Source organism: Fusarium keratoplasticum, chromosome 6, assembly GCF_025433545.1.
Source record: "Fusarium keratoplasticum isolate Fu6.1 chromosome 6, whole genome shotgun sequence".
NCBI classification, from domain to species: domain Eukaryota; kingdom Fungi; phylum Ascomycota; class Sordariomycetes; order Hypocreales; family Nectriaceae; genus Fusarium; species Fusarium keratoplasticum.
In genome coordinates, this window is record NC_070534.1 from 1,277,858 (window position 1) to 1,292,752 (window position 14,895).

At 52.2% G+C, this 14,895-nt stretch overlaps 4 protein-coding genes across 4 annotated transcripts; 2 read left to right on the forward strand and 2 right to left on the reverse strand.

Annotated features, from left to right (window-relative positions):
* Positions 1–1,183: 1,183 nt before the first annotated feature.
* Positions 1,184–3,023, forward strand: NCS57_00836400 (uncharacterized protein; the record flags this gene model as incomplete). The annotated part of the gene is made up of 3 exons (XM_053058180.1): positions 1,184–2,090; positions 2,151–2,705; positions 2,767–3,023. The coding sequence occupies 3 exons, from the start codon at positions 1,184–1,186 to the stop codon at positions 3,021–3,023; spliced, it is 1,719 nt and encodes a 572-aa protein (XP_052912011.1).
* Positions 3,024–3,754: 731 nt separating this feature from the next.
* On the forward strand, positions 3,755–5,296 carry NCS57_00836500 (uncharacterized protein; the record flags this gene model as incomplete). Its single annotated transcript, XM_053058181.1, has 4 exons — positions 3,755–3,902; positions 3,961–4,358; positions 4,415–4,864; positions 4,922–5,296. The coding sequence occupies 4 exons, from the start codon at positions 3,755–3,757 to the stop codon at positions 5,294–5,296; spliced, it is 1,371 nt and encodes a 456-aa protein (XP_052912012.1).
* Positions 5,297–5,319: 23 nt separating this feature from the next.
* NCS57_00836600 (uncharacterized protein) lies at positions 5,320–8,399 on the reverse strand (the record flags this gene model as incomplete). The annotated part of the gene is made up of 3 exons (XM_053058182.1): positions 5,320–7,203; positions 7,282–7,382; positions 7,448–8,399. 3 exons carry the CDS (start codon positions 8,397–8,399, stop codon positions 5,320–5,322), a joined length of 2,937 nt encoding a protein of 978 aa, XP_052912013.1.
* A 574-nt stretch (positions 8,400–8,973) lies between these two features.
* On the reverse strand, positions 8,974–14,132 carry NCS57_00836700 (SEC7 domain-containing protein; the record flags this gene model as incomplete). Its single annotated transcript, XM_053058183.1, has 8 exons — positions 8,974–9,303; positions 9,359–9,741; positions 9,800–9,906; positions 9,958–10,346; positions 10,395–10,737; positions 10,788–11,077; positions 11,126–13,632; positions 13,700–14,132. 8 exons carry the CDS (start codon positions 14,130–14,132, stop codon positions 8,974–8,976), a joined length of 4,782 nt encoding a protein of 1,593 aa, XP_052912014.1.
* Positions 14,133–14,895: the final 763 nt, after the last annotated feature.

Genomic DNA, 14,895 nt, shown 5'->3' on the forward strand with positions numbered 1-14,895 from the left:
GCGAGGCAGCAAGATGGTGGTGGCCGTGTAACGCTACAAGGACAAAGGGGCAAGCTAAACAGCGGTACCGTGACCATATCTCGCTTGCTCCTCAAACGGCCATTTGACGGGGCAGCCGGGCAACAGAACTGTCAGGCAAGTTGCCCACGAGCTCAAGCAACGGATGGCTGCGGAATGGGACGTTCTCGTGCGAAGTGGTGACCCTCTTCAGACGGCGATTGGACAGCTGCCTTCGTAGGAGACACCACTAACAACTCAGCTCTCTGCCAACTTACTGACAATCACAACAGCAGCCCGTTGAGAATTGGGCAACCAAGCTTCGCATACTTATCCAAACGTGCGGCAATGGCTACAAAGTTGCAATGGTAGCAAGTGTAACGGATACCAGAAGGCATAACGGGAAGAGAGGGGCTTGGGGGACCAAGGTGAGGTCATCAACAGGCCGACGTAAGATGTGGCTGAGTGATGGCGTACATCTCCCGGCGTCTCTTCAGAAGGTCAAGCTGCCCTTTTAAGCTTTCCTTAGCAGATCTACGAAACTGCCGAGGCATCGTGCTCAGCCCGGTCGAGATCATTCACTCACTCCATCCTTGCTCTCACCCTAGTGTCGTTCCCCTAGTCCACGGTCCAAGTTCCGGCACATCCAGGCCGAGGATCCCATGGCTTATTGGTCAAAGCTGTCTAATGAAGGGTTGGTTAAGCACCAAAAGAGTAATCGGTTAATGGACTCGCGTTCTTGAAGCAAGTTGTGATTCGCTGCCGTTGGCAAGTACCTTAGCTCAAACCTTCCATGGAGCACACAACATCTTGACGGGAGCTTAGTCATCCGGTGAATCTGACTCACACTGTGCGGGCAAAGCTCTCTTGGCCAATCAGCACCAAGGCAGCCTGGCCTGCTCTGCCTGAGCACATTGGATGCTTGTTTTAGAAACACCAAAAGATCACTGTTCGGCATCGCCATTCTTTCAAGAGGATATAGGCATATGCTAATCATAGGCCACTCCTCAAATATTTCCTGCGTATTCCCCATCGCGTGTCTTACTAAGCAGAGCAGAGAGGTAAGTCTTGTCCCGAACAAATTGTCAAGATCTTTCATCTCAACGGCACAGGAAATCTATCCACAAGAGAATTGCTCAGGCTGCCGCATGTGTAGCTGAGAATCCTGCTGATTTGGCCCTGTTCTATGCTCAGGCGCCTGGCTGTTCCGGGTTCTGCCATGAAGAGGAAGCTTGACTCATTCCTCAAGGACAAGCATTCACCCTCGAGCTATAAAATAGTAGCACTCTCAACCGCTTCGTCCTCATCTCCAACTCGGCCATCCATCCGAGCCTCAAGCCCCGCCATGGCTACAACTACAATCCAGCTCACTCCTCGGGAACAGCAACTTCGTCGACTTCTTCTCGATGTCGCCAAGTCAATAGACGAGGCCGGCACCGCGCCCGAGCCTATTGTCCTTCGATGGGCTGGTGGTTGGGTCCGCGACAAGCTCCTCAACATCCAGAGCCACGATATCGATGTCGCTATCAATGCCATGACAGGTGTTCCGTTTGCTCAGCACATGTGCGACTATTGCGAACAGCCAGACGCCATCGCCAAGCATGCTATTGGTCCCGACGACATTGGCAGCTTGCACAACGTTGCTCGCAACCCTGAGAAGTCCAAGCACTTGGAGACAGCTATGGTCAAGATTTTTGGTCTTGATCTCGACTTTGTCAACCTTCGCAAAGAAACGTACACCGAAGACAGTCGCAATCCCCAGATGGAGTTTGGTACGGCTGAAGAGGATGCTCGCCGTCGCGATGCAACGGTCAACGCTCTATTCTACAACCTGCATGACGATCGCATTGAAGATTTCACAGGTGGACTGTCAGATATGGATTCCAAGATCATCAAGACTCCCCTCGAACCTTTTCAGACCTTCATGGATGATCCTCTACGGGTCCTGCGTCTTGTCCGTTTCGCCAGCCGACTTCAGTTCACAATTGACCCCGACACACGAAAGTTCATGGCGGATCCCAAGGTTCTTGAAGCACTACGCCTCAAGATCAGCCGAGAACGAGTCGGCGTGGAGCTGGAGAAGATGTTGAAAGGTTCGACAACACTCAAGCTCTGATTGGGTCGGTCTATGAGCCCAACTAACACATTGATAGGTGCCCATCCTCATCAAAGCCTCGAGTTCATTGATGAGCTGCAGCTCTTCCCTGCCATCTTTACAGACCCCACTCGAGAGGGCCTTCCTGTACCGGATGACTCCCGGTGGAGAGTTGCCTACAGCTGCCTTCAAGACTTGTTGCAAGACAAAAGTCCATCCTCCATTGCTAGTCGATTGGTCCAAACCGACGACGCTACCTATACCGCCTGGAATCTCGCTGCTATCTGCCCCTGGATGACGGTGGAAGAGCCCCCGAATTTCCGAAAGAAAGCAAATTCCCTCCCACTTGTGGCAGTGGTCGCCCGTGAAGGCTTCAAAGCCCCAAACAAGTTGTCAGACATTATTGCGGCTTCACATCGGCACCGCGAGGAGATCATGACATTGAAGAGGGGTGTTTGCGATGGAGAGTCGTTCATCCAAGAGCGCGATCGATTTGGCATGGCTATTCGAAAATGGGATATGCCAGCAGGCTCATGGCGACTACAGGTCTTGAACGCCCTGCTGGTCGAAGTCATGGAAACTCTTCAGGAATGGAACCAAGAAAAGTCTCAGAGTGAGTGAAAACCGGCATTAAATGGCTTGCTCAGTGTGACAGTTGCTAACAACGCGGTTAGAACAAGAAGAGCTCGTCGCGAGCTGGGTGGCCTTCCTCGACCATCTGGCTAAGCTGGATGTCTACGATGCCCCATCGCTAAAGCGTCTCCTCGACGGGCGCCAGCTGGCTCAAGCTCTAGGGACCAAGCCAGGGAAATGGACTGGGCAAGCCCTTGACATTTGCGTTGCATGGCAGCTCCGTCATCCCGGCGAGACTGACCCAGCTGGTGCTATTGAAGAAGTGCGGAAGAGGCGCGAGGAATTGGGGATACGGTAGAAATAGCAGCAGCACTCTCATCCAAAATGCTAGAAATACCTCCTCTCTGACTGTTTGAGACGGATCTACCAATACATACTGCATATTGAGGGTGCATAACATTGTGTAGAGTCCAATTGCTTGTCCGCGGTGCAGAACCGATCGTTGTCCGTCGCTACATTTTAAGCAAAGGGCTAAGGGGTGGCACAATTGTCTTATGGTTTCATGAGTAGAAAAGCAGGTCAAGTATGTGAAGCCGTAGTTAGGAATGTTCTGTTGCGAACGAGGTTGGGCTACTCACGTACTGTTTGTGGAGCGCACATTTGACACTGTGCTTCCTTCACCAGAAATCCTAACGGAACTCAATCAAGCTCCTAACACACACCTTTGGATGATTATCTACAACACCAACAAAACCTCCCCGCCATTCCCTAATATCAATTCTCTCAAGCCCTTATAAATGTCCGAGCCTCCTCTCCATTCCGCCTTTAGCGTGCTGGATGGCCTAATAGGCCCTTCAAACATCGAACGCCTCAATGCACTCTCGGGTAAGCCTCCAGGCTCCTAGCGGCAGCCTGAGGAGCACAGTAGAGCTAATCATTCGTTGCACTTCGCTCAGGTCTTCTAGATAATAGGGCTCTAGGAGACTCGATTGACCGGTTGAATGCTTGCGAGGAGTCATCGGTGCGTATACCTTTGTTTGATCCTCTCGTCAAGTGCCAGGCTCAGTTCTTGAGCATGCCATTGCTAATATGATGGGGGTTCAGGATCTTCACGAAGCAATTCTTCGTGTGGCTGGTCCCCTATCAGCGAAGGAAACTTGTGATTTGCAAGATGGACAAGCCGAGAAGCTCGTTGAAGCTATCAACAGCAAGGTGCTATCAGTGAAGAACAGCACAGGTATGCCCATCGGCCCAAGTGCTCGCATCTCATTTTGTCGGTCGCTAATCCCACATAGAAGACTCTGCCCTTCTTGTGGAAGCAAGCTTAGCTTGCTTGAGTGTTCTCTCATCAAAATACTCTTTCGCCCTGGACGAGGATACTCGCCTCAAGCTCATCCGTATCACGGATGCCCGAGATCCTTGGACGACATCCATCTCTGCAATCACTGCGACAGAACTTCTTGCCCAACAACTAACTAATGAGGAAATGACTGATTTTATCGTCGGGCCAGTTCTTCAGAAGACCTTTAGGCCTCTATTTTCGAGACACTCTTCCAGGATCACGGCTTCCGGGCGGCCGTCCCAGTACTCCACGGCCGGAGATCGATCTCGAATGTTTGAAGAAGTCCAAACATGGAAAGATGAGGCTCCGTGGGCCGAGACTACGATACAATGGGCTGTGAATATGTCTACGGTTAGTCTGTTTCCACATCTCCTGGTTGGCTTTTACTGATATTTGGGGATTGTTAGCCAGCTCTCATCCAACAACACTGGCCCCTATTCACACCCGTCCTTCTTGCCCTCGTCGAGAACGAGTCGATAGATGTCAAGTCAAGAGGGCTAGAGATTCTGGCTTCTTTCGTGGCCAAATGCCCAGGCCAAGTGCTACAGAATACAGGAATCGGCCGAGTTTTCGAGGATGCCACATTCCCGATGCTTCTTTACCTTCCTAGTGTCACGCCCGAAGAGCAGTCCACAGCAGTCCTCAGCCCGGCCTACGATGTGCTCACCAAACTAGCCGAGTCTTCAGAGGGATTTCAAAACCCTGAACGTCGTCGACTACTCGACAAGGCCCTCAGAGATGGCATCTTCGCCGGACACTTCCATGCCTCTCAATACTCCCGAATTGTTCAAGTTCTGATGCAGAAAACAGCGTCGATAGTCAATTGCCTGGGTATCTATTCAACCAAACACCTAAAGGTAAGGCGCATGTACAAAGTCAAGAAACACCGCCGGATCGCACTAACTTAAACAAAGAACCTCCTCTCAATGATTTCGTCGATCATGACAGATCCGTTCGCGACCGCGCATCCTCCCACTGTTGTCGCTGCGACACAAGCATTAAACGCCATTATTGCCAATTGCTGGCCTCGAATTCAACAAACCGAGCACGCTGAACAGATTATCCGAATCCTTTCCTTGTGCTGGCTGAACATCACCGAGGAGAGCGAGAGTAGCTCAACGCAAGTCTCCAAAGCCGATGCTGAAGCCCTGTCTCAAGAATTGATACACACATCCAAGATCTTGCAAGCTCTCTGGGCTGAGGACGATTCCAAGCGTCCTGCTCGGCTCGATGAAGTGTTGGAGAAGGAGCCTCGGCTGGCAAGATTGTTTACCCCGGCCTTGGCTTAGCGACTGAGGAGGTGCTTGTACGTCTAGTCCAGAGGCTGCTGCTTGAAGAAGGATTTTCCACGTAGCCATTTCCTATAGGCCTTGTATCTCTTCTTTGGGCCATCTTCTTCAGTCACTGTGAGTGGGTTCTCACCCACCTTGAGCAGCTCAGCATAGACGTCAATTTCTTCCTCAGTCCCTTTGACCATCAAACCTTCATCTTGCCAGCCACCACTGACATATTCCTGATACTCGGATGAATCAACGTCGACGGGAGTATCGCTTGAGACAACAAGAGGAAGGTTTTGTGGGTGCTTGATGTACCGCTCGTAGTCCTCATATTCTTGTTCTGCCACGGATGGGTTCAGAGAGTCGTGGACGGCCTTGGTGAAAGTCCACTGTGCAGCCTTGGACTTTTCCAAAGCTGTTTGCTTTGTCTTTGTAGGCGAATCAGGTCTTTGCAAGGGCTGTGTCGTATCCAGTCGTATGCCATTTTGGTGAGCAGTCTTGTCCTGAGCTGGCTGCAACCAACGTTGGAGCGAGATGACCTTCGCTGGCGACTGGCCAGGAGCTGGCTCAGGGGCACCGTTCTTGACTGCCCCCCTAGTGTCTCCTGGCATCTGGGTTGGCGCGCTGCCTTTGCTCGCCTCCTTCTTGTGTTTCTTCTTGTCGCCGTGGTCAACATCACCCTCTGTGCGGACTCGGAAGGGACTGAGATCGTATCGGCCATCCTGCGTCGACTTGAGGGGAATATACTTGATGGTTGAGTTCATCTTGTAGGCGAACATCTTGGGGAAGGACGAGAGGGTTGAGGGTCTATAGTACTCGAGCCAATAATCATCAAAGAATTCGACGGGGTGAATGCGGGCAATGTCCCGCTTGCGCACATATGGCGGGACCTTCCTCTCTTCGAGATATGCCGGGGTGAACCAGTTGATGTAATCGTGTCTCATCCTAAGAGACCAGTCTCTCGGATCGGCATGGTGGAGGTAATAATCGGTGGCCAAGTCCCATAGCATCGGCTGGCCCTGGGTGAAGATGTAGTTACCGAGGAACAGGTTATAAGCCTCTTGGCGCTGACTATCAAGGAAAGAGTTGTTGTAATAGCGCTTGAAGCTCTCGATCATGTCCCGCGAGTGACTCGTCCACTGGTTGATCTTTCGATATGTCTCCATGGTGTTGACGAGTTGCGAACCACCGTACTGAACGGCGATAGTGTCACCATGGTCATGCCACATGTGTGTAAAAAGATTCACCGCATCTGTGTCGTACTCGACCGCAGTGTTTTCCAGGATGCCCAGCGCGTGTAGCTGATGGCCCAACGCCCGCTTGCCGATGACGAATTGTGCTGCGTTTGTACGATCCAAGCAGTCAATGCAGTTGGTCCTGGCAACACCATTCTGTGCCGTCATAGGGCTCGTGATACCGTCACCGTTTTGGAAAAAGCCCGTCGTGGTGACTACCGATTCGGCGATGAGTTCGAGATTACCGATCACATCACCGCCACGCACTTTTGAAGCCCGGCTCATGTCCCACGCCTTGTGGATGATTTTCTTTCCCTCGGGTAGAAACTGGTTCAGATAGTCGATGGCATGCGTGTACTCCTCCAGTAGTTTGGATTCACGGGGCTGACGTTCCTTGGCCTTGATCAGGTTCACAACATAGATTGGTGCACCGTAACGCTCGAAGAGGTTATCAAAATGCAGGGCAGCCGCACCGTAGAAAGGGTCAACTAAGTTGAGCTCGATCGGAGGTTTGGGTGTGACTCCAGTATTATCTTGGGTCCAGTAAAGCGGGATGCTTCCTCTGTGCTGGACATAGGAGGTATACTGCGGGCTGCAGTAGAGCTGGGGACCAGGTGCGTGAAAAGATGTTGTCAGTGACTCAGCAACAATTTGCTCTGTCTCAACATCGTTGGCAACATAGCCCTAGATAACGTGGTGAGCATACTGCCGACTGATTGCTTCAAGCCTTTGATGCTATAGGCCAGGGAAGGGGTCACATACAAGATCATTAGCTCCTCGTTTTAGGAATCTAGCACCGGCAAAGTATCGTGATCGTCTTGCGATAACCGTAATATGAGCAGTACGCCCGTATATGGACAAAGCTGCCTCCAACTATCAGTAAGCCCTTCTTTTATAACCATCATATTGCACTTCATGGTACACTCACCAGCCTGGTCGATATATCCGTGGATAATCGGCCGACACCAGTCATAAGGGTCCCTGAGAGCCTTGACAGCTGGTTGCAATAGGTAGTCGTTCCACACAAACATCGAGTTGAAATCCTCATCCGATGGTGGTAAGATGCCCTGAGCCAGGGCCTCACGCTCCCGAATAACATTGTGCTGTAGAGTGCGCGTGACATCGTAAGAGTAACTGTAGTAGAAGGACCTGGTCAAATCGAGATTGTTCAGAATGCCCAGAAACCGCTGCTCTTCAGTATTGCGCGTGTCCGGCTTGAACTTGGCTGGCGTTAGGGGAACCAGTTCTGTGCCCTCGATCTGGTATATGTAGTGCCCTCCCACCATGGCGACAGTGCTCTTCTTGGTAATGAGGAGCATATAATATGGCCCGGTGAATTTTATGAAGCCCAGTAGCCCCCATGTGGTGCAGCGTAGCTTGATTCCACCCGTTCCTCGGTTGCCATCATCGATGGTGTCCAACAGTTGATTCATCTCCTTGAGACTGTATACAATCTTGTCGTCCGTCATGTTCAACTCCGCACCTTCAGTCGTTCGGTCGATCTTAAGAATCCTGTACCGTTTCTCGCTGACATCGACGCCAACTATATAATACCGACTCGCCGTCTCATACAGACTAAACTTGTGCATCTTGTATATCAGTCGGTCGGGCACTCGGTCGTCAAAGGTATCGGGGACTGCTCGTGCAGAAGGGTCGGGACTCGTCGTCCGCATGAAGGGCTTCGCTACCGCAGGTTCGTCATCGTTGTCGTCTTCCCCGACCTGGTTTGGGCCGCCGGGAGCCTCCGAGGATAAAGGGCTTCCGGCGCCATTGTTCTGGAGTAAAGGGAAAACGGGCGCGTCACCGCTCGCGTCGCTGACGGTCGGCAGGGCATCCGAGGGCCCTGAGCTGAGCGAGTCGGGGACACCATACTCAGACATCCTGACAGGCGTGTGGCATGTCCCACAGCCAAAGCCGGACCGTTATAGCCAAAGTATCCGAGTTCGTTGCATGCAATGTCGGAAATGTGAGCTCGAGTGGAAATGTCGAAGGAGGGAGGGAGGTTTGGGCTTTTCGAGCCTAAGCGTGAGCCGCCTGGTTCCAAGAGAGTCGTAAACTGTGCAAATAAACTGATGTCTTCCAAGCAAGCAAGCAAATTCTCACGTCAAGGTACCCGATGGTCGGTGGTTACCTTTAACTTCCTTATCGCGAGCTCTGTGCTATGTTGCAAGAACCCCACAGTTCAGATGACGTCGTTGCGTAGCGACCTCAGGGACCAGCCACTTGTCTTGGCAAGAGCCGCGTCACATGAACGCCCAGAACGCCTCCACGACTTCAGTTCACAAGGGGTCAGGTCACCGGATTCTATCAATCAACAGAGCTGTTCTATTATGCGTTTTGTACAGCGTGCTTCTGTTAAGCCATTCTAATATCACAACATATCATCATCCAGACGCCTCAGCACCATAGTGGTAATACCATCATCACCCTCTTCTATCCGCCAGTGGTCATTATTTACTGCTCCTCGCTTGCCTCCTCTTTCTTCTCTTCTTTCTTTTCCGCTTCCTCGGCCTCTTCACTCTTCTCCTCAACCTTGTCACTGCCCTCTTCAGCCTGCTCCTGATGCTCTTCTTTCTTTTCCACACTCTTCCTCTCAGCCTTTTCCTCGACTGCAGGCTCATCTAGAGCAAGATCGCCACGAAGGTCGGGCAGGAAACGATCGATGCGCTTCCAAGTCTCTGACCATAGCTCCTCCTTAGAGGAATCCTTGTTTGGTGAAACCAGGTATCCACTGCTGGCCATGAACAACAACACGTTCTTAAGGTTTTCTCGAACTGCCTCCTCCTGCGCAATGCAATGTCAGTGACTACCCGACCGGCGAGATTCTCATTCGACTTACAAGGCTGTCTCCCTGGCCACTGTTCATGAGGCGATCCATAATCTCGATGATCTTAATCCAGAGATCCAGCATGCCATCCCATTCGGAAAGGAGCACCAGATACTGGAGGAACACTTTGCAAAGAAGGGAGGCGGACTGGACTCTCATCTCACTCATTCCATCTCGGTCAGATGAGAAAACCTCTGGCTTGAGGAGTTGGATGATCAAGGGAAATAGAACCTTGCCAAAGATAGCAGTCCATTCCTTCGGGTCACTGCAGGTCAGCTCTGGTGAAAGCAGAGATCGCTGCAGGGCGGAGAAGGCCAGTTGTCGAACATCTCTGCAAGGGTTTGCGCATTGCGTTGTCAGGGCCTGGAAGATTGGCAACCAGTACGCCGACCAAGCTAGGCAAATTTTGTTAGCAAAGTTCATTTCGTAGTGATGTCGACAGTCATGGCGAACCTTCACTGCTCTCAAGCTGAGATTGCTGCATAAGATGAGGAATGCGATCCGTCATGTTGTACAGCATATTGACAGCCTTGGACCCTCTCGCAACAGCTTCCGCTTGGCTATCATCTCATGTTAGTGAATTAGCTTCCGTATCAGACGAAGACACGTACCGTTTCTTGTCCTGCTTAGGTGGGTTCGACCTCTGAGGTCGAGGGCTCCGTGTCTGAATGACAGAGTGCTTGGGGCTGGCAGCAGAAGCAAAATCGTTGAGCAAGGAGATTGCCGCCTCATAGTTGTCGGCCATGATTGCGGGTGGTGTTCCAGTAGTTCCCTTTTCAAGGATCTCGAATACCAGTGCGGCTGCTTCAGGCCGTTTAGCTAAGGCGCGAAGGATGGCCCAAAAGTCGGGCGATGTCATCATTTCACGCCTTAAGGGACCAGATTCATCGATGCAAAGTGCAAGGCCCTGCAACACCAGATCCGAGTTCTTGCCCAGTGCATCTTGTGGTAGGCTTGAGATGGTATGGAGCAAGAAAGGAACATTGACAAAGTCGTGATCCTGGAATGTGTCAGTGTGAGATTGGGGCACGCCAGCAACAACACCTACGTAGCCTGTCTTGAGGAGCTTGAGAGCGTAGAACGCAGCTCGGGACACCGTGATCGCGTGGTATTGTCCCGAGTCACGAAGGACGCCTTGGAGCGTGTCGAAAACTACCTTGCCCATATCCTCGATAGACTCCTCATCCCTGGTTGCCAACAAAGTGCAGAATTCCAGAAGGTAGGTGACACTGGGGTCATATCTGAGGTGTCCTGATGGAGGAACGTGACCGTTTGTGGGAGATCCAGGCATGCTCTCATGCTTGACACTGATCACCGTCGTTGTAGAGTCCTCTGGAAGTTGATCGATGAGGGCCTCAACCACTGCCTTGGCAACCGACGCATCAAGTTTACTACATAATTGTTAGCATCAGGGTATCGGAAAGGAGAAAGGCAAGCTTACGCAAGGTTGTCGAATACCGCATTCATTTTGCAAGACTTGATGCAATCGATAGTGCAAAGCGTGCTCTCCAATTCCTCATCGGATGGCTCTGGCGGGTCATCGGCGGCATAGCTCGAGATGTACGAAGTGAAAGCAGAAAAGAAGCCTGTCTCTGCGTTTCGTGCCACTCGATCAATGACCTGTGAGGGGGTTTGCAAGGGGATGGGTGGTAGAGGCATGGCTGTCAAACTGCTCGGGGAGAAGGATGGTATCAGAGAGTTGGTGAACAGATTGAGCCATATGCGAATGATCTAGGGGATGATTAGCAATGTTTTCAAGTCCATAGATGGAAAACATACATATTTCCAGCTCTTGTGGATCAACTCTTCGCTATCAGTGACGACACGGAAAAGCACCAGAGTCGCAAGCTGGGCTCTAAAGTCCCTGCCCAGCTTAACAGCGAGCTCGCTAACCATAACACTGCCGTCCCCAGCTTGGACTTCGGTATTTAGCGAGGTGTTGAAGGGAGATTCGGTTGCCAAAGTAGACATGTGGCTCAGGACATAGACAATTTGGTCGAGGGCTTCGGTGTTCCGGTACTTAGTGGCGATGCGTGCGCATTCGTCAAATCCAGTGACGATTCGCGCAAAGACAGCGTCGTCCGTGGCAGACATGAAAACATAAGACAGGGTAGAAACAATTGGCTTCCAGGTCGTAGCAAACATGTCGGCATCATAAATATTCGTATCGCAAATGATCAGGCTTCCAGTAGACTCAGTCTTAAGGAGCAACTCTCTCCAGGCATAGTCGAAGGCGTGCTTGTTGTCATGTTCGTCAGGAAGAATGATTTCGTTGGACTTGATGGACTCGTAGATGACCTGAAGGTATTCTGGAGCAAAATTCTTGCCATTGTTTGTTCCCCTGAGGTTCTTGGAAAAGTCCTCCAATGTCATGCGCTTCTTGGCGTCCAGGTTCGGGTTGTGCTGGTCGGTGTTCAGCAAGATGATGGCATACGTCAGAATGTACACCGCATCCTTATCTGCAACTTCTTCTGTGGTATCATTGGAGCAGTACTTGTCCGAGAAGGACTCGACGATGGTAGAAATCAAAGGCGCTTCTCCAGGCAGGCGGAATGACTCGAGGAACTGTCTCAAGGCTTCGTCCACTCTCTTACCGGAGAAGTCAAAGGAATCGAGGAAAGCCTCAAGGATGGCCTCATTGCCTCTCTTAGAGAGGAAGTCACCGAGCACCTTCTTGTTGATACGGGAAGTTCCCTTGAGGAACTTGGCCACAGCCACAGGGTCACTGGCATTCTCGATAATGCCTTGCGCCTCCAGGTAGCCCAGACCTGCTTTAGGTTTCTCGTTGAACTTGCCTGCTCCCTTGATGATGATCTTCTTTCTCCGCCTCTGCTCCCGCAAAATGGCCGGATCGGGATAACCATCAGTAACAGGGTCATCAACCAGCCGTTCGGCGATGAACTGGATATATCGCAGCAGGGCATCGAGGCAGAGAGGGGGGACGCTTGTCGTGCTCCATGTTGCTGAGTCCGGCAAAGCATTTCTCGAGAGAAGCCCAATCATATCCTCGCAAAGATCAGCTCGGTCAACGTCGCAATCGTAGTTGATGAAAAGCTCCGCCATGAATGTTGGCATTCTCGACAACACTCCTAAACTCTCAACCATGGCCTGACGAGCATCCGGTTTGCGGGCGCCCCCTTCCAAGCCAAGTTTTTGGCGTTCCCCGACCGGAACGGGGGTCGCTCGCCCACTGTTGGGCTTGGGGTTCAGTGGGATGCCAGAGTACAGAGATGGCTCAATTCCAGGTTCCCGAGGAATCTCAATTTTGGGGTGGAGACATGTGACCAAGTAAGACAAGAACAGCTCTTGCTGCAATTTGAGAACACCACGGCAGGTCGCGAGTAGTGTGCCAGCAACAGTGAGAGATTCTTGAAGGATAGCCATGTTATCGGATCTCACCAGCTGAAAGAGGTAACAGCACAAGCGGTCCTCGGCGATAACAGCCAATGCAGGGTGCCGAGAGATGAAGGGCCCAGAAACCTCGAGAGCGACATGAATGATGCGCAAAGCCATGACTCTCATATTGTCAGTGTGCTGTCGCTCCTGGGGGTCCAGGAAATTGACCAGAACCCGGAAAAGCTCGCGAACAGAAGGCAGAGAATAGGGTCTGAGATCAACAGACTCCGTCTCTTCAGTTGGCTCGCTCGCAGTGGCTTGAGGTGTCTCCGAGTTTGACGCTGTCTCCCTGCTACTCCGCTCAGGGTCCGGGGTCGCTGTTCCAGACAGTCCCAAACTCGTGGGCTCGGCGGACAAACCTTCAGCCTCAGGGGCAGGGGCCTCCATTCTGACGCTATCGAGGTCGTCGTCCACTTGCTGCTCCAACGCATCGGCGTCCTCGCCAGCCTCAAACTCGAGGTGCTTGATGTCCTCGAATATGATTTGACACATCCTAACCATGGAAGCCTCAGCGGTTCTGCGCAACACGGGAGAAAATCGTGGTTGGGAGCAGATGGCGAGGCCACGGCCCATCATGTCGCAGACGCTCTCGTCGCTCAAGATATCTCCGCCAGGGCCTGACATCATGTCCTCCATAAGGTTTAGAATCATAAGAAGTACCACCTCGACCTGTCCCGAGTCGCTAATATCGAATTGGCAGTGTGTAACGGCGGCTGAGAGGGACTGCATCGCGAGGGCAAATCGGGGCGACTCCGGGCAGATGAAGCCATATGCCAGAAACTTCCTCAGTGCGCCGAGGGCCAGAATCGTAATGGGGGCGGCGGTGCCTTTGGCTTGGATGACGTGCAGGAACGGTGCAAGGATTGCAGGAGCATCGAATGACCGGATATCTGGACGCAGAATGTTAGCTACAACAACCTATCATGACGGGGGAGCGAGCTGCGAGGGTCGACGCACCTTTGACACCAGCGAGCTCATGCCTCAACTTTCCAAAGCCAGTGATCATGGGGTTGTCCTGCATGCTCTTGCCTCTCTGGCCGCGCAGTCCCCAACGATTGGTGAGGCCATCATGGGACGCATCGTCGCTGAGCCTCGCCGCGGGGCTCTTACTCCTCCCGCGCGGAGACGGGCTAGGAGGCCCAAGATGGACGGGATTGGGGCTTCCTCCAAGAATGGCGGACACGGACGAGTGCGGTGATCGCGCATGCTTCTGGATGGCGGAAGTTATCGAAATGCATTCTGAAATAACCAACGACACAGGGTCGACTGCGACAGAGACGGGTCGGCTTCGGTACTGCATCCGAGGAGGGAGGGTGCGGTGCTCAAAGCTGGAAACCCCAGAGGGCCGAGGGCTCTCCATCGTTACGGGTTGCTGTTCATCGCGATTCATGATCTTCTGGGCTCGAGAACGGTCGTCGAAATGTGCGACCAAGCGATCCGCTCAGGTTCGGGGCGGCCGAGAACGTTGGAATCGGAGGTTCTGTAGGAGCTGCCAACTGGCTGAATTTAGTATCGCACAGCGGGAAAAAGAAGACAAGTGTTCCCAGAAGACACGAAGACCGCGTCCTCTCTAGGGAATCTTGGGGACCGCTGGTAGGAGGTCGGGCGCTGCCTGGACAGTTGTGAGGGTGGATGATGGAAGATCAAATCGCTACGTAGCGCACTGCTAGCTAAGGCACCACTAACAACGTCGCGTGGAAGTTGCGCTCTGTCTTTCTCCAAGGTGTCGTCCAGCGGTGTCGCTGATTGGCTAGCTGTCACAAGTCCAGGGACTTCACTGACCCCCTTATTTGGTACAGTCTGAACAGTTTTGAGTACTGTAAGGCTCAACAAACGCAAAATATCATGTCAGTCTCACTGTCCACCTTGACAATCCGATAGGTGCGTACGCAAACAGCCTGCGAGTTGCTTTTTATTCTCGGTCCATCACCTTCCTTAACCTTGGTTCTTTACGCTGTTCAGAGGTTGTCCATTCACGAAAGAGTATTTAGCCCATGGTTCATGGAGCTCATCGTATCTTTTTTAGTGGAGACCTTGCCTTATGAGCGACAGGGTAGCTGGTCATATCTGAGAAAGGGGGAGAGTTGGATCGAGTGTCCAAACCAGGCCATGCTGACGTTGCTCTCAAGTCGAGTAATATGGCAATGTCCAAG